The sequence below is a fragment of the Zosterops lateralis genome (assembly GCF_965231275.1).
Source record: "Zosterops lateralis genome assembly, chromosome: 2".
NCBI lineage: Eukaryota > Metazoa > Chordata > Aves > Passeriformes > Zosteropidae > Zosterops > Zosterops lateralis.
This window is the reverse complement of record NC_139763.1, coordinates 91,112,887-91,132,182: the sequence shown is the minus strand read 5'-3', so window position 1 is coordinate 91,132,182 and position 19,296 is coordinate 91,112,887. Positions and strand designations below refer to the sequence as shown.

At 44.3% G+C, this 19,296-nt stretch overlaps 1 protein-coding gene across 2 annotated transcripts; it reads right to left on the bottom strand.

The window, feature by feature from the left end:
• Positions 1-1,250: 1,250 nt before the first annotated feature.
• On the bottom strand, positions 1,251-17,559 carry LOC310922051 (tumor necrosis factor receptor superfamily member 1A-like). Of its 2 annotated transcripts, none has more exons than XM_083882352.1 (10): positions 17,502-17,559; positions 8,364-8,565; positions 7,903-8,031; positions 7,450-7,596; positions 5,483-5,564; positions 5,089-5,156; positions 4,753-4,875; positions 4,373-4,410; positions 3,443-3,605; positions 1,251-2,866 (listed from the first exon to the last, which is right to left on the bottom strand). In XM_083882352.1, the coding sequence occupies exons 1-10, from the start codon at positions 17,538-17,540 to the stop codon at positions 2,565-2,567; spliced, it is 1,293 nt and encodes a 430-aa protein (XP_083738478.1). In that variant the 5' UTR covers positions 17,541-17,559; the 3' UTR covers positions 1,251-2,564. The 2 variants fall into 2 exon arrangements, with proteins under 2 accessions (XP_083738478.1, XP_083738479.1); XM_083882353.1 differs by having other exon boundaries at positions 3,443-3,557.
• Between the last annotated feature and the right edge of the window lie 1,737 nt (positions 17,560-19,296).

Genomic DNA, 19,296 nt, shown 5'->3' with positions numbered 1-19,296 from the left:
GCCTCAGTGAGGAGGTGCCTCAGTCCTCCATCAACCTCGTGCTCTCCTCTGGACTTGTTCCAACAAGGACTTGCTCCATGGAACACCATTTCCTCCTCATGCTGGGGGACCAGAGCTGGACCCCACACAGTTATAATGTAAATGTTCTATATATAATGTAAATGTCCTATATACAGGCATCGTTGCCTCAGCGTTAGATACTCAATGAGTAATGAAGACAAATAAATGAAATTACATAAACAGTTGTGTTTTCCTGGTGGCTGCTCTGTGCAGGCATGAGGAGCCTCCACTCCCATCTTCACATACATTGCACAACCCAAGTCACCTTTGTTACCTTAAGGAGTTTTCAGCATTCTCTGAAACACCTTATAGCCATGGATTTCTGTAAAATTCCTTCACGAAGCCACTGGCAACCAAGCAATGGCCTGGGGCCTGCTGCTTGTGGTTTACCTTGTGCCACAAGCTTTGCAACACATGGATTTTAAATGATGTATTAAACAGTTTGAGGTGGGGAGGAAAACCCCAAGGCTCAGACATCATAACTGGAAAAGATTTCCAAGAATTTCCCCACTTCAAGCACGTTCAATATACAGCATGTACTTCTAATAATTATCATACTGTTGTGCTTCTTGAACATAAATTATGAAAGAAAAAGTGTATTACAGTGAGCTTTGTACTGTCTCTGATTAAAAAGAAAAATCATCCTCAATTAAAATAGGATGTAGGCATAGCAAAACAAAGCCTCAAGCTGGGAATTAAAACTGTCTTCAGTTCCTGGCTTTGTCACTGACTGTCAGGAACTTCCAAGTTTCAAGTGCAATAGGAGTAGTCCTTCCTTATTTAACATGGTGCTTTGGTTCCTCAGACAAAAACATGTAAGATTAACATTAAAGTATAACCTATTATTATTATTTTATTTAGAGAAATTTTCCTGTTTCAAAAGCCAGATACAAATCCAAATGACTCATTGTATATTGTTTAAAAATTCACTCTAAATGTGCTGGCATTCATATTCTTGAATATCTGAGAAGACCTACAACTGGATTTCATTTCAGTCCTACTTCCTGCCCTCAGCTAGCTTCTTGTGATGTGGAGTCAGCTAAGTTTTACACACCAAAGTACATAAAATTTGGATTTTTTTTTAAATACACAAGACCACCAAGCCACCCACTCTTGACACTTCTGCAAGTTATTCCCCTTCCTCTGCCCACAGTCACAGAAAAGAAGCTGATATGAGCAAAACCAGAACAGAGGTAAAAATATTCACTTTAATTCATAACATTTAGTGTATTTACAATAGAAAGTTTCTCTCTGGTTGAGGGATTAAAGAGTGAAAAAATCCATGTTACAAACATGTGGACAACCTGCACCCAGTGCAGGGTAATTGATTTTTTTCCTACATCTGGTTCACCCAGGGTAATTCCAGTGAGAAAGTGATGGGGAGAGCCTGGAGATGGCACTGAATGGCTCCCACAGGCAAGCAGCAATCACAGAATGCAGTCCAGGAAGTAGTGTGAAGTTATTCAACAGTTGCTAAAATATTTATCCAGACACGTACACAGTCCCATTTGCAGTTAGATTCATCAAATCATCCATATGTAGATAAGCAGGTAGACACAAGCCTACCAACCTGTGTGCAAGCACAGATTTGCAGAGGTGCTCATGCACAGGTACCACCTCACCCAGGCAGATGCACACACTCCTTGCCACTCTGCACCTGGGCAAACACACAGGCAGGTGTTTTGTTAATGCTAACTTACATGATTCCTAGATACACAAAAAAAAAAAAAAAAAAAAAAAAAAAAAAAAAAAAAAAAAAGCACCAACCCTCTCATCTGACTCACTGGCTTGGAATCCTTACTCCTCTGGAACCTGAGGGAAATGGTGTGGAAAGGAGAATGTCCTCCTGTTTCTCCAGAGAGAGAACCAGTTCTCTCCAGGAGTTTTTTGCTACAGTGATACCCACTAGTTGCTATCAGTTGACACCGAGAGGGGGCAATCCTCTCCTGCTCCCAGATATAGGCACATCCTCCCACCACTTCCTCTGAGTCAGATGTAGCAATCGAAAGGCTGCAATATGAGCCACTTTAACTGGTTTATCTCGCAGAAAAATAGATCTGCAAGAAGTGAATGAGTACTATAGCATCTGAACAGTCAGCTTAACCAAAGCACCCTAAAAGTTTACCCACCACATGATGTGTGGAGGACCTGTTCCAGCAACAACTTGTCCATAGAAGCCTGATCTATGATCAAGTCACTCAGAGCTCCTATTTGCATCTTGGTCAGAGTCCACACACCACTTCCTTTAGGAGGTGCTTTCCCTCCACTTTCTTTAGGAGGTGCTTTCCCTCCTTGGGAAAGGAGGTGTTGCAGAGGTCTGCCGTGGCTTAAAGGTGTTGAACTACACAGTGGTTAAGAAGCAAACCTCAGCCTTCCTCCAGCATAATCTGCTGCTGTCTCCAACAAAACCAGCTGACAAGTGTTACAAAGATGGGGAGATATTGGGAAAGAAAGAGAGCTATGATCCCCTCTTAATAGTCAAAGACAGCTAAAGCAGAATTAGATTAAAGATGGTTGTGGAGGCTGCAAGGTTGAGGAGAGTTCTGGTTCAGCAAAGCTTCTTGTACAGCATCACTGCAGCCACTGAGCTCCATCTGGTTGAGAACACAGCTGATGTGCTCCACGGTGGCAGCACGGCCCATCTGCAGTTTCCAGAGTCTGAGCATCTCATACTGGGCGTCTCGCAGGCGCCGGTGCTCCAGCTCGATGCGCTCCAGGTCGCAGTCACTCAGGCCCAGGCGCCGCACAAACTCCTTCCACCGCGACGGCGGCACGTGATCCACCACGGTGTACAGGATGGCAGGGTCTGGGAAAAGACAGGGAAAACTGTCAGAAACAAGATTCTTCCACCTCAAGGAGAATGTGAATAATCCAAGGCTGGAGGTTGCCTTGGTATCTTGCATTGCCCCCTCTTGGTCAAGTCTTCTCCAGAGTAATCACATAGACTCATGTGATGTCCAGACTTGCTCTCATCCCTCAAAATGTAATGGGAATGTTTCCATATGCTCTTGTATAAGGTTATGAGCAGAGTCAAGCACTTTTGCTTAGGGCCTTGCTGCCATACATTCTTGAAAAAGAATGAATTATTGAAATTATTCTGGGTCACTACCCCAGAGGCATTTAGACTGACAGCATGTCAACACATATGACAATCCATTTTGCTGGTAGGGAAAAGGGACAACAGAAAGGCCCTGCACAGATATTTAGCATATACAGACTCAGGCTCTGGGCATGCTTCTGCCTGTGTACTGTGCCATGCATGGGTACACATCCAGGTCATGTACTCTGGGTGAGCTCTGTCCAGCATAGTCCTAGCTGCATCTGCATAATGAGGTTCTCGTTTGACTGGGGAAGGAGAGAAGGATGGAGGAGTTGCACTTACTGTCAGGAAGCTGTGTCTTCCTGGCAGGTCTGACACAGTCTGGTAACTCATGTGAACTCTGTGGCAGATGTGCAGGTGATTGCAGGGTTGCATTGACTGGCAATTCTGTTTCCTTCTGGGACTCGGGAAGAAAGGTGGAAATTTCATTTCTTTTTTCCTCAACCTGGAAGACACATTACACAGTTCAGAATCACCCACAGCAGCACAATACATCTGTCTCCTGTGAGCAATCACTAGCTTTATATGTTAAAATTTATCCAAGATAGATGGGGAGTGGGTGTTGAGATTTTAATTCTTTCTACATGCTTTGTTTCAGCAGAAGACACCAAATATTTCTTTCCAGCAGAACCCAAAGAGTTTAACTTGCTTTTGGCACCATAAAACAGTAGTCTGGAAAAAAAAAATATTTCTTTACACAATCAAATAAGGCTGGCACCCAAAATTACCACCATTCTAGAAACTCCACATGCCACCTTTCTCATCAGCCTCCTCTGTAAGGCTGTGGAAACCTCACCAGCTGCTGCCTGGGCCTTCTTATTTGCAGAGTTACCTTAGACCTGAGAGAATACTGTGAAGCAGCACTGAGAGGCTTGTGGAGTCAAGATCTGAAGTAAAATTAATTAAATCCTCCAAGCTTGGGGTACACAGAGAGAAAAGGGAATTAAGGACCAACTAGCTGAACAAAATGCATCCAGAAGAAAAAAAAAAAAAAGCCAGGAGTTTGAAAAGCATCCTCTAGAAGAGGGGAAGTAAAGACTTACTGGCTCCACCCTCTACAGGAAAAGACTTCTGAGTTGAACAGCCCTATTACTCAGCTCACTTGAAATTACAAGGCCTGAAAACAGCTCAAGGGGAAAAATATTACTGAAGATCCTAGGCTAACATATTTGAAAGTGGAAGGTAAGCGCTTGCACCCATCATCTTGCTCACCTCAGATACCGGCTCCTTGGTTGTCTGCGGCAAAGAAACTTCAAAGAAAGAAAAAAAAAAAAAAGCAGAAATTACTTTCACTTCCTCTCGTCCCAGAAAAAACAGGAAAGCAGCTACTCAACAATCCTGCCCTCAAAAATGTTTTACAGCAAAATACACGTCCCAGAAATAAGCTCACATGCATTTCCAGTCACAGCTGTGGGCCCGGATGCAGAACTGCAACAAGAGCTTTGGCTATTTAGTTCTCGTGCTACTCTGGCCTTGCAGCAGAGCAGAGTAAGGGGATCCCAGTTTGTCCCTCACACACATGCACACACAAAAACACATTAGAAAACAGTGTCTACCCCAATCAGTACCACTGCACATGCCACTGTACTCACCACAGGAGTAGAAAGATGACACTATCCTATTTTTCTGGAACAGCTTCCTTACTTTATGTGCAATGCAGAGGATAGAGATAACTCCAAATACTGCAACAAGAGTGCCAAGGACAACGTTTCCATCTGGACAAAAGGAGGAGAACAAATGCATGAGTGACTAAGAAAGGAGGAGGTAAGTGCTAGAGGAAGAACAGGAAGTGAAGATTTGCAAATGGTAGGGAGAAAAAGGATAATGGTTTGACAAAGTGGAAAATATAACCCTTTACAAAAGGCATTAACAGAACAACACCCCATAATGAAAAGATTCCACTGCCCTCCAGTCCCCTGAGTACTCACTCAGGTCAGATGAAGCTGGTGAGGTAGCGACTGGGCTGGGACACAGCAAGCAGTCTTCTCCAGTGCAGCTAAAAGAGCAAATCAGAGAGGTGAGCTACACATGCAATGAGACTCCAGCCATTTGCAATCATCCTAATTAACAGACAAGTCAAGATGAGCCTGCAAAGCAGAGCAATGCACTGTGACTAGTGACTTTGGGTTCTTAGTGGGCTGATGCCTACATGGAGGACACTGGGGGTGGCAGAGGTGAAGACCTACATGTCCCAGAAAGGCAATTAGAATATTGTAAAGTTATGTCTAGATAGAAAGAGTCATGAGAAGAATTTCCTCCCTCTGTGGAGCTCCTGCTGTCTCCCCTACTCAGTGGTGGGGCATACAGAGTAAAAAAGCTCACCTGTTGCAAGGCTTGCAAACATTATTACGTGACAGGAAGAACTGAGGCTTACACCTGCAAATTGCATCTTTGTTCTTTGAACCTGTAAAGGAAAAAAAACCAAACCGTTGCCATAATCTGGACAGAGAAGAAAACAAATGGAAAAAAATCTACTCTAAGATGGATGAGAGATCATCCTTTTTTAAGCCTGGAAAATTGCTATTGAAGAAGAGATAAAGGATTTGATCTACATATAAAAACAGAGTTGGGGGAGGATACAAGTAATAAAAATAAAAGTGCCACTGTCCTGAAGGTGGGCACCTCTGTAGAGGCTTGGGAAGGGACTCTAATTACAGAGCAGCTGAAATTAGTGTAATGCACAAAAAGCAGTAAAAGTCACTAAAGTTCAAGCATTACAGGAAGGGGAAACCACATTAGTCAAGCCAAGATGAGGGAGAAGTGGTCCCTGAGCAGCTGGGACTGGTGAGGAAGTCAGTTCAAGGCAGGGAGAAATCACTTCAAGTCATGGGACACATAAGCACTCTTCTGATGTCATGAGTGGAAGGGGTAAGAAACAAAAAACTATCACTTCTAAGCAAGTCACAGGAGAGAGCCTGAGTAAAACAGGTGTGGGGAGGAGCAGGCAAGAACAGTGATGGAAGGACATCAAATTGCATGAGAGGAGAGGAAAATGTACTAGACAAGGAGCATGCATTCTGTGGAGAGTGAGAGATGGGAATAAAACAGCTCTACATCAGCCAAGAGGGGAGGAAGCTGCTCAAGGACAGTGTGCAATGATGACCCTTGAGGAGAGGCTTAACTGTGGAAACTGCGACGAGATGATTGAGCACTAGAGGGAACACATTCACCAGTGAAACAGCAAACCTCACACTGGGCAGGGTAAGAGATAGGAAAGGGATCAGGAGCAGCACAGTTTGCCAAGAAGAGAGGATAGCTTTAAGACAAGGTAGGGTGTGGGAGCAGCTGGACTGGAAGCACGGGCTTGCTGGATGATTGAAGAGCAATGACTAAATTAATTATAATTGTATCTTTTGTACAGATCATGACCAGCTGAATAAGATGATCAGAGGGGAGTGTGTGTCCTTGGGCTGGAAGACAAGCCACTAAGGAATGTCTGTATGTGAGGACTTGGAAGACCAGTGGGCGTGTGAATGGGGAGATGTGTGATGTCTTGTTTGGGTGCACAATCAGATCCACCTGTGCAGCCTTATAAAAGAGCTAAACAAGGAAATAAAGTCAGTTAGTGTTGCATCCAATACTGACTTGTGCTTTCTCAGTCGTCACATGAGAAGACATTTAAAGGACATGGAAAGAATTAGATTACAGGCAGCAGTGTTTGTTAAGATCTCTGATTCCTGACTGGAGAATCCAGTCAGGGACAGCTAACACAAGAACTTCTCCCAGACACAGGCATCATCCCAAGGTACTGCCCAATGCCACTGGGTATGGTTCAGCATTACTAGCAACTCTTTACTTTAGAACACTGCACAGAACACTGTCATCGTTCAGCAACTGACTGACAAGCAGTTCAGCTGAGCACTGGGACCAGAGGTATTTTCATCCATCTACTCAAAGTGCTTCCAGCAGTTGGTAGGGGAAATGCAGTGAAATGCAGTGAACATCAGCAGAAAGACAAACAAGGAAAGCAAGGGGAAAAAGCTGCTCTAGAACATAAAGACCTTGCTTCTTTATGTTCTAGGACAGGAAGGGCAGAGGCACAAAAATTAAGTAGAAAGTAGCTCCTCACAACAGCCAAACCCAAGAAACCATTAAAGACAAAAAGCAGCTATGACAGGGATTGATGCCACAGCAGACAAAAACTAGCACACTTTCTGGGGAAAGAGGGCAGACAAACCACAGAGTTGTTCCAAAACTTCCATCTTTTCAGTGCAAGGCACTGCAGCATGTCAGAAAGTCTACCCTGCTACAGTACATCTGCACTGGAGCCATATCCATGCCATACTCACAGTTGGCAATAGTCCCATAAGGACATGAGCTGCAGTTCCTACACAGGAAGAATTCAGACTTGGAATCAATCTGATACTGATTCTTCTGACAGCCACATACAGTATCTCTCTGTGGGGTGCAGGGGGACTCCACTATCTGCTGGAGTTCTGAGGAAAGAAAGGAGAAATGATGACTCCAGCCTCTTCCTTCACCTTCAACTGAGAGTGTTGTTATGATGATAGGTATTGTTATCCCCTAATTTCCACAGAAAAAGGCCAGAAAGGCCCACAAACTGTACTTCAAACTGCACTAATTTGGTAACCCTTATTCCTGCTGTCCCTAGTCCATCCCAACACACTGTGTTACTCATTCAATTGCTCACTTTCCCAAGCTCCCTCACTCACCTTGCCATCCCCTCCAGCCCTCATCCACCACCATTTTCCTCAGATCCTGCAGATCTGACAGTACCTCACCTGTATGGCAGCGTGTGCACCGGAAACATTTAGACATGGTGTTATCAACAGCTGTGAATGTGCCACTGGCACACGGCTGACACACAGGTATCTGGCCAGGCCCATCACAGTCTTTTACCTTGTAGGTACCTGCAAGAAAATCACGTAACAGAGCTCTGACAGGAAGGCAAATACGTTGTCTTAGAGAGGACAGGCGTCACTGGTTCCTTCCTCAAAGAAAGCCTGGAGTTGATGGCATAAGGACCAAGTCTGCTTCCTCTCACCAGTGTGAATAACACTGATGGCCCATAAGAGGAGAAAAGGAATAAGAATAAATAAAAGGAATAAGAATTTACCTGGGTGGAGATAGGTACCAAGCAAAGGGAGAGCTGATTAGCTGTAGGAAAGAGATAGTTTGAGAGTGCAGGACAGGGAAATGCCTCCAAGGTGAAAGTCACTACTACTGTATTTATTTTGTGTACCTGCATGACACCTCATGCAGCAGTGGGTCTTTCTGGGGTGCAGGTATTGTCCCAGTTGACAGTGCATCTGTTTCTTTTCTCTCCTCAAAGCATTAGAGGGGTCTCTTCCATCCAAAGCTACCCGAGGGACTTGCAGTCTATATGGCACTGGAGTAATTTCTACAGATTCCTTTGTCAGCACACAGACAAATATTAGAATAACCTGTAAATAGAGAGAGAGGGAGGGAGGGAGAGGAGAGAAACAAGGTGAGAAAACATTATATCCTCCTGCAGATTGCACCTCTGACTTCAGCACTTAGAATTAAATCATATCATGGGTTCAGTTTACTTGGCTAATTCTGGTAACAGGACCCTCAACTGGCAAATGTGTGTGGGGAGATGATTCACAAAAATAAACCCCAACAAACCGATGCCTGCCATCTGTGATATTAACACACCGTTCAATGGCCTCTCTGGCAAACTGATTGTATATAAAATAAATATTCTTCATGACAAGCAGTTTATACATAGAATGCCTTGAAAATGCTGCAGCTTGCATAAAAAGTTACACAAGAGCAAAGAAATGTTTTTATTAAGGAAGGCAGTAAGGCTGTCCATGTAGAAACAGTTCCCCAGACAAGAATGGATGCAGTATTTGCAGTACCACTGAATAAATACACAAGATAGAAAGTTTGGAATAAGATAGCAAAGGAGGATCTCACTGCCTGCAAAGTACAGGAAATCTTCCAAAACACCTCCTGGGCAAGGCAGACCTAGAAACGTGGGAAAGTTAGGGTTTTGAGTTCTCCCTGTGTCAAGTGTACATTCTTCCTCTTAAACTGCAGCTGTTAACAATCAGCCCGTACAGTTTGACACAAAAATGTGCAGTTTCTTCTTTTATTAACTCCGTTAAGATTTGATTTCTATTTTTCCACTTTAAAGTTACCATTGTCATGCCAATCTTAACAGAAATATTAAGATTGGCATGACTGCCATATGACTGTAAGAGAGTGTGACTTTGTACACCCACACATATGAACCGAGGGTAAAAAGCACAGCCTGTACCAATAATTAAGAATGCTGTTCCCTGGACAGTGTTTCCAGGACACTATTCCCAGCACTGAAATTGAGAAATATACTGTTTATGTAATGGCCAAAAGGTCTCCACTCTGGTAAGACCACAGCATGAATGACTCATCAACAAAAGATCCTGTACCAGAAGGATGGGAACAAGATTGCAGCATATCACAAACACAACTCCTTTGCCTGTTGGCCCAACAGAAAAACGGACCTTGGGCATGCATTTCAAACATTCAGATAAAGAAAAAATACACAACAAAAAGGTTTAAAAAAACCCCAACAAAACAAAACCAGGTAAAAACTTGGTCCAAGATTTATGAAACCTGAAGTCAGCACATTTCTACAGCAAAGACCCATACCAACTGATGACTCCAAGCAAAAAGTATGGAAGATTTGTCCAAAAACTACTTTATAGTACCACAAAGAACTCCAGCAGCATGACAAAGACAACCTGCATCCCTTGTTATCCTCTTGGCACACGAGTGATCCTGGCCACACCATCTGGACCTCCATGTGTTGATGGTTCTGAGTATGTTATAGATGTACCAATGAACACTAGGCATCAGATCATGTGAATTATGAAAATCAACTAATTTTTTTTTTCAAATGAACACTGCCCTGCCAATATGATCTCACACAAAGTTTTACTACACTACCTTTCCTCTAATTGTAATGTTTTCCCAGCTTCTTTTTTTGAAAGTGTTTTTTTGAAGATGCCCAGCAGTACAGACACTGCTTCATAGTTCCTTCTTTTTTTTTTTTTTTTTTTTTTTTTTTTTTTTTTTTTTTGGCTTTTTCAATTAGGAGAGTTATAGCAAAAGCAAAGTAAACCAATAAGGGCAAACCACAGAACTGATACCAATTTTGTGGTAACAAGCTTAACAGAAGATACATAGAATGAAATGGCTATGACAAGCCTACACTGTCCTGTTTCTGTTTCAGAATTAAAGCCTTGAGGGAGAAAGGTACATACATAAAAGCAACTTAAAACCTCAAGGAGGATGGAGTTTGCAACTCTGACAAAGCTAAACCATCCTTTTTCAGAGAGCTCTGACATATTCACAGTAGACCAGACGCTAAAATAGTGAACAGGAAGAAAGAGAACCACGTATTTAGATAAATATCATTTCAGACTTAATTAGTTGACCACAGAAGAACTGTAAGCACTCCAACAACTCCCCAGCGAAACTAAAAACTGTTTCAGCAGTTGACATTACAAGATTTATTGCTCCCAAGAAAATGGATAAAAGATCCTGCACACAGATGGTCTGACACACAGTAACAATAAAAACATCCTGATTCTCTAGCTAGTGATTAATCCCCTGATATGAGAATATAAAGTCAGCCCGTAAGTCACACAAGTCAGCAACAGAAAGAAGATGAAAGCATCAAAGATTAAGCGAAGAATACAGAGAAAGTTGGTCAGATACACTTTCAAAGCCAAAAGAAAAAGGAAGTGCTTTTAATTTTTCAGATTAAGTGAAAGCATCTCTGTTAAGTGCCATCAAAACAGCGTTAACACATTATGGACCACAATCTGAGGAGCAGAGAGTCACAGGCCACAAGTGATTCACACCTCAATGACTTGGCCATCCAGCAAAAATCATTCACATCACGAGGGAAAAAAAAAAAACACTACCATCTAAAGCAGCTCCCCAAGCCATTCAGCAATACACTGATTTATACCAACAAGCAACTTCATCAAATTCAGGTAATACATGAAATTAGAATAGTCTGTTCTGTTTCAGGTGGAAGGCATGTAACTCATGGTGTATGAACTGTAACAACCATATTACAACATGGACTGCAGAGCTGATGAAAATCCTCAGCAAAACCAGCCTAACAGGATATGAAAGTGACCACATGGCAACCACTTGGAAGTGAAAGAGTGACCCAATGAAGAGTGAGAAGACTCCATATAGAAATGCTTTTGATCTAGACTGTCTCTTGAGACATAGAGAGTTTAGCTGCTCATGGTGTAATTGCTCAGGGATTTCTTTGTTGGGGGTCCCTCTTTTGAGTCACCTGGCTTAAGCTACTATGTAACACAGCTGATTTGTACCAATAAATCTGTCTGATAGAGTTGAGAGCCTGATTTAAAAAAATTCTTTAGCAGTTTCCCTCCTCTGGACACATTCAAGGACCTTCAAATGCTTAAATTGTGAGGCTCCAAACTGCTCCCAGCACTCTGGGTGAGGCGGCAGCAGCAGCGCTGAGCACAGCGGATGATCCCCACTGTCACAGTTTACACTTGTGCCTGGCATCACTCTGTCCCCAGAGTCAGGATCCAGCTTTTGGACTTGTTCAATTTCATTCCAACAATCATTGCTCAATGCTCCAATGTATCCAGAATAAATACATTGGACAGAACTGGGGCTAGAATTGAGCCCTGAGGAACACTGCTGGTCATCAGTGGCCAGCCACATTTAGCTCTGTCTACCAAGCACTGAAACCTCAAGTCATTGATAAGAATTTTCCAAGGCAAAGCTCAGAGGTCTTCTGCAAGTGAAATAAGCTGAGTTTCCATTGTTAGATGTACAGCCCACTCCACTTGCCAGTGTAATAAAAACAGTACCCACTAAGCAACTTCACAGAGACCATGTGTATTACCTAAGCCAAGTGATAGTTCAAACCACATGTGATGCATACCACTGATTCATACCTACTCACTCATTTCAGTGAGTAGGCACTGCCCAGGGAAAACAGAGCCAGCAAAAACTCTAGGGTTTGCTTCTGAAACTGCTGCAGGAATAACCAAAATACAGCAGAATGCTGCTGCCTTAAAACATTCCACCCTTCTGGGTGACAGCTGCACATTCTCCTCAGACATAAGGCAACTCCAGTTCCTTTCCATGCCTCATGCCAGCACTTACTGCCCTGCACTTCACCTACAATGAAAAAAGGCACAGCACAAGCTCAAAAGCTCTTCTGTGCAAGGTTGGGACAGCTGAGATAGGCATTAGGAGCCTTTCCACAATTTTCACACTCAAATATTCTTGAATGACTGCCACCACTACAATTTACACCCTTGTTCCTGCTTCTGCTTCACCAGGCCATGCACAGAGAACTGCAAGTAAGGTGATACCCCCACTAGAGTAAGGCAAAGGAAGAAAGGAAGGGCAAAGATAAAAGTGAAGAACAGAGCAAGATGCCAGAAAGATGGGTGAGAGGGTGGAATTTAGGGACATTTGAGATCAGTGTTCTCAAGACAAGGAGACATAATGCACAGTACCTGAAAGAGAAGGACTGCATAGGGAAGTGCAGCATCTCAGGGCTGTCCCATATTATCTCCTCATGAGGCTGGGAAATACCAAATTACTGAGCATGAATGGCTGCAGCCCTGCTGTGACCTGCCAGGCTCCTTGCCTGCAGGGAGGATGGAGGGAGCAGGTACAGTGACACACAGGTCATTTTGCTATCTTTAATACTGTGGCTTCAATATTGCTTGAAAAAACAGCACACTATAGTAGTAGTTATAACTATCTATATTGTGTTGTAAATAATTATGAATTAAGTCTTTTAGTCAGCATTATCATCATGAATGAAATAAGTATTTTATTCATGTAAATATATTTAGTTTGTCATCCTTAATCCTCAGGACCAAGTTGCACGAAGATTCCATTGTAGTAACTTAATCAACTGTTTCTCTCAAAAAAAGCTTCTATTTTGCAAATACATTTTTAAACTAATTAACCACCTGCAAATAAGAGGCATTATGAGTCATTAGAGTGTCTCAAAATATTTTGTAACAGCAAGTTACCTTGGCTTAAGAATCCAGCATGATACATGCCCCATGCACAAGTATTCTACATATGAATCATCTCTTAGCCTTTTTAATGAGTCATAAAAAATTAGTCAGCTTAGAGGCTTGGATGAAAACCGGTATCTCGCTCCAATTAATGAGCTACCAAAGAAATCAGGGTATAGGATTGACCTTCATGTTCTTTGTCTGATTCAGCCATTTCCAAAAGCTCTTGGAGGTTTGCATTTGTTTTAGTTTGCTATACAAAGATGAAAGGGAAACCAGAACTTCTCCTTTACACATTGAGAAATGTGCATTAAAGCAACATTTTACAGGAAGTTTTTGTCATTGCTCACTAAAATCTGGAAAGGGCAAAACAAGGCTACAAGAACTACTAGTATAAATAATCCTCCATTTTATGAAGATCAGATGAAAGAATGCTGTATTTCAGGCCTTGTCTAAATTCAGGAGACTAGTAATAACTTTTGATACAATGAAGAAAAGCCTTAGAAAACTTAAAAACCAAGAGAAAACTGTGAGTATCTATAAAGACTGTGGACTTCATATCATAAAACATCATAAAGGCTATGATGTTAGAAGGCTTTATATCATATTAGTAGAAATTAAGAAAATAATGGAGAAGTCAGTAGGTGGTCACAACCATAAGAAAATTTCATTGGAAGGTTTCCCTCTAAGGACACTGCCTGCCTGTGCTCAGGGCTGAGTTTGACTGTGCTGCTGTACAGCCTCACATCAGAGCATTGACGGGGCAGGAGCCATGGGAAGGCTCAATGGGGTCCATATTTTTCCATCCTGAAATGATTTTCAGCTGGGCATGAGCCTTTGGCCCCTGCCCACACCGTGCCCATGCCCCTTGTCAGTGACCCACCAGGTGAATTTTTCAGTCAGGTAATTGTCCAATGCCAAGTCCTACTCATTAGAACAGATATATTCCTATTTGGTTTAATAGAGAAATGCAGTGACATTGGTTTGAGATGTGCTTTCCACTGTCAGGTTCCTAAGAGCATGACACAAAGATAAGTGTTAGCAAAGGAAGCACTCAGCTATCCAGGGATTACGAAAGAGGACACAAGGCATCTGCCCCAAATACAAACAAAGACTCTTTGTGATGACTAAAGAAAATGGGTAAGAAAGAGCAAAATGACAACACCGGGTTTACCACAAATAATACTGCTAATGCAGAAAATGGATTGCTTAATGAAAAGGGAAAGGCATCCAAACTGACAGCACTGGTTACTTGTGAGAACAAAAATTGCCACGTAAGTGTACTTAGCACAGACCCTAATATAAACGTTTCATTTGGCTAGAAGTAGTTAGTCTTAAAAATGGAAATTAAAATTAGATTAATAAGCAGTTAAAGTTCAATTAATCTGATTGGAGAAAACAACCAGAAATGCAATCAAATGCTATGAATTATTAGGAAAGAATTTGAGAATAAACCCAAGAGTGTTGTTATGACAATATATAAAGGATTGAATCTGGACTGTAATTCTGGTCCCCAATCTTAAGAATATAAATTAACTCAGATATTACAAAAAGAAAAGTAAAAAGGACCATCATTGGTACAGACTGACTGCCACGAAGGAAATTATTAAATATACCAGTCTATAGAAGAGAAACCTGAGCCAAGGATACTGTAGCAGGCTCAAAGCCATGAATGCCAAAGAGATGAACTGGGATGAGTGTTCTCTGTCTCCTCCAATACAAGAACTACGAGGCATCACATAAGACAAGCAGCAGAGAGGTTCAAAACAAACACAGGGAGGTGCTTTTACAGCCAACAAGTAGCTGTGCTGTGGGACTCCCTGAGAGGGTGCTGGCTCTGCCAGAAACCTGTCCTGCTTCTAAAACCCATCACCACACCTGTCAGCAGAAGGAAAGGAAAAGAAAAAAAAAAAAAAAAAAAAAAAAAAAAAAAAAAAAAAAAAAAAAAAAAAAATGTTCAGGGATCCAAAATATGAAGACACCATCTCAACTTGGGAATTCCTACAGTCCCAGCCCACTGGAAGCCATTCTTATTTTTCATTGCTGTGCACTTGCCCTTTGCTCCAAAAGCCTTGGCAGACACCTGTGACTGGTCACTACTGGTAACAGGCTGGTGGCCCAGCATTTCCTTCTTACAATGCACGTGGTGGCCTGGTTTTCAATTTTTATAAAACATAGCTTTTAACTTCAAAAGGGCAGTTTCTCCCTTTACTTTGAAAATAAAACAGTGCCAGAAATACCCTTATGGGTATTTTGTCTTTTTTTCTTCATAAAATGGAATTTTCTTTAATAAATGAAACTTCCATTACATATATATATATATATATAAAATTTTTTTTTATTTTAATGAGACAGAAAACACCCATGCCTCAGTGAAGACAGATGACATTTTGTCCACTGTAAAAGTTAGGAGGGCATGGGGAATACAGAGAGAACCTGAAAACAAGTTTAAGGACAGGCAGAAAGAATGAATGCATGGAAACAGGCTACAGGAAATTTTGAAGAATCGCAGGAAACATAAAAGAATCAGAAGAGTAGAAGGGAGGCATCAGAGGGCCAAGAAAGGCTATGAGAACAAACAGGATGATAGGCAAAGTAATTGACAGATGGAAGGGCAGGCAACAGAGTGACACCTGTAACTCTAAGAAAAACAAAAAGAAGAATATGATTTTATTGAAAAGATCAACACTATCTGTAGAAAGTAAAGTGTTACTGACTTGACAGTGACTTGAAACGACACACAAAAAGGAAGGGGAAAGCATCTTCAAAAAGAAATCCCACTGAAGGAAACTTCCTCCAGTACCTTATTTAACTGAAGATAATATAATGAATTTGAGGAAACCAACAGGTTTTTCTTTTTTTGCCAACTGAATGAATATCACATACAGTATCTAATTCGCACCAAAATGTGTGCACCTCTATTCTTAAGGCAGAAATACATTTTTCAGGTTTGCAAACTGCTTTGAAATTGGCTTTGAATCCATAAATCAGTGGTTTATGCATCCCATTAAGCCCCAAGATGGTAAGTGACCCACAGCTAGACTCAAGGCATTCCTTCTCCTCACTTTTACTTGTGTTTCAGTTTCACTTGTGCTAGCTTTAAGCCCACCACTGGATTTCTAAACCTTTCAGGTGGTTAAAAACACCCAAAATCAAATCCAAACCCTTCTGGAAGGTAACTTTGCACATGTTGCAAGTTCCTGACCGCAAATTGACAGCTAAGCTGACATTACAGCTCCAGTGCACCCAAGCGCAGGTGTGCATTAACAGGATGCTCAGGTGTTTAGGGATAAACTTGACCTTGTAGCCTCCACAGCAGAATTTACAGCCGTGTCAGGATGAGTGACACCTCTCCCCTGTCCCAGTATCTGCTGATGCTGGATCGCCACTCACGTCCGGCAATCAGCTCATTCACCAAACTCTCTCTCATTTCTTTTACAACTTTTTCTCCCGCAAAATCACAGCGGACAGATTAAAAGTCTTGCCCAGCGAAGCTGGGGAAGGGTAAGGAAGATCTACCAGCAAAGCCGAACTCGCTTTTATACAAATCCCGTGGTTTGGGGCGTAGCTACAACCCAATAATCTCGGTTAGAACGCCCGCAGAGCGGCATTTGTGTGCGGGGAGCCGCACAGCAGGGCGGGGGCGGCTCGTCCCGGGGCCCGCACACTGCGGGGGAACGGAGCGGCTCGGTGTCGGTGTCCCGGTGTCCGGGCCCGGTGTCGGTGTCCCGGTGTCCGGGCTCGGTGTCGGTGTCCCGGTGTCCGGGCTCGGTGTCGGTGTCCCGGTGTCCCGGCCCGGAGTCGGTGCCCGGCTCGCCCCGCGCGTTAACGGCCGCGCCGCGGGCTCCAGGCAATCCACCGCCGTTCCTGTAAGCCCAGACGCCCTTTCCCTGAATCAGGGATCAGTCCCGGAAAGGGCGGCAGAGCGCTCGGTGCCCGGCGGAGGGAGGGAGGGAAGGAGGGAGGGAGGCGGGGGTGCGGCAGCCCCCGGGCCCGGGGGATGGCTCGGCTCGGCTGCCCGACCCGCCACCGCCGCTCCTGCCGCCCCGGCGCCGGCACCAGCCTCCCCCGCCACGACGACCGCCCGCCTCGCCCTCCCGCGGAGCCCCCGAGCCCTGCCCCGCCGTGGGGCTGCCGGGAGGGGAGCCCCGGCCCCGCGGGGAGGGCGAGCAGAAAGAGGGGCGCCCGCAGACCGGCGGCGGTGGGGAGCCCCGCGGCGGGCAGGAGGCTGGAGGAGAGCCCGGGCCCCAAAGCTCGGCGGCGGAGAGCGCCGTGCGGCCCCGCGGGGCCGGAGCTGCCGCCGGGAGAGGCGGCGTCCCGCCGTGACTTACCGTGCCCAGCGAGGTGCGGGGCAGCGCCGGGGCGCGCATGGCTCCGCGCCCCGCTACATCCCCGCGCCGCCGGCCCGCACGGCCACAGGAAACCGCCCCAGCCGTGCCCGGCTCCGGCCAAGGCAGCGCCGAGAGTGACTACCCCGTCTCCAACTTCCTGGCGGCGGCAGCAGGAAAGAGAGCGGCGAGCGGGAGGCGCCCCGGAGCAGCGCCGAGCCCCGCCCGCCCTCCGCCGCACCAGGACCGGCCCCGGCAATAATCCTTAAAAACACCGAGGGAAAGCGAGGGATGCTGCATCGAGTAGCTGAAGCCGCTAAAAAACGCACGCGGGAAAGGAGTCAGAGGAGGTCTTAAGTGAAATCTTAAAAGTTCTCGACGCAGGAGTGTTTCGCTCTTCAGCTGTAATTTCCACGGGAAAATTAACCATGTGTTTGGAAGAAAAAGACTTTCTGCACCCTAACTGCCTTGATTTGAAAGACAGGCATTTCTCAGCATTTTCAGGGTCGATATGACCATCCTGTAATTTTTAATGTAAAACACACATGTTCTTGTATGCTCCAGTGAACCAGCTGTACAGATAGTGCAAATACAAGCAGAACCAACATGACATTCTGTGTAAGCCCTGCTTCATTTAATGTATCCTCTTAGCGTGTTCAAAAACCAAAAATACAGCTAGGAATGAGTGGCTAAATTATACAGAACTCCCCTTCATTTGTTGCCCGTTAAGACTCCCCCTTGTTTTCTGAAATTGTCTCTACACTGCAGTAAAAGACATTTAATCAAGCTACTAAGCGTTGTTTTGGAAGAATTTGCCCATTTCAGTACAAAATAGGTACAATTCACTCCACGGACTGCCTGAATTAGTGCAGAGAAATCCAAAGACCTGCACAGAGTGTTCCTACAGTGGAGTTGATTATCTGCTGTGTGGAAGCCAAGGACTGCACATGCACTGGAGAAAACAAGGACGGCACTTTTCCACACTTTGGCTTGGAATAGCTGTGACTTTCCAGCTGCGAGTCCCAGGAGGGAAGGAAATAGCAGAATAACCTGTCACCAGATTGCAGCCACCTCCAGGGATAGAGGTGGAAAAGATCTTTTCCCATCCATTTCCTTGCCTCGAATAAGGACAATACAAAATTAGCCCCTACAGGGAAAATTCTGGCACACATTCCGTGAAGGAGGAAATAATGGTTTTAATGGGATGTTTCAGGTTTAGCACTTTGCTGTCATGGGAGTGGATGAGACACATCCTTTAATCTGCATGGAGCTTCAGCCCTCAAAAAAAAAAAAAAAAAAAAAAAAGGGGGGGGGGCAAAAACCACATAAATGTCAGAAAAAATCCCTGTGAACCTTCACATTTGACTTCTCCCAAGTTCAGGGAGGGACCTCTCACAGCCCACAGCACGTTTGACATTTACACCAATGTCAAGCACATCAATGCACATCCTCTTCCCAGCTTTCACCAGAACTCCAGCTCCAGGCCTCCCTCCATCCCGGCCACCTCCCTGTAGCCTGCCATGTCTCCAGCTCTTCCTGAGGTCCTGTGGCTACAGGCTGAGGCCCAGAGGGACTGAGCCCACCCTCCTGTCACACAACCAGCTCGTCTGACACCCCAATCGCTTTACTCCCAGCCTGCAGAGCTGCATTGGGTTTGCACAACCAGGTTTTGGTAGAGGGGGGATTACAGGGGTGGCTTCTGTGAGAAGCTGCCAGAAATTTCTCAAGTGTCTGACAGAGCCACTGCCAGCTGGCTCCAGGATGGGTTCATGGCTGGTCAGGGCCGAGCCCATGAGAA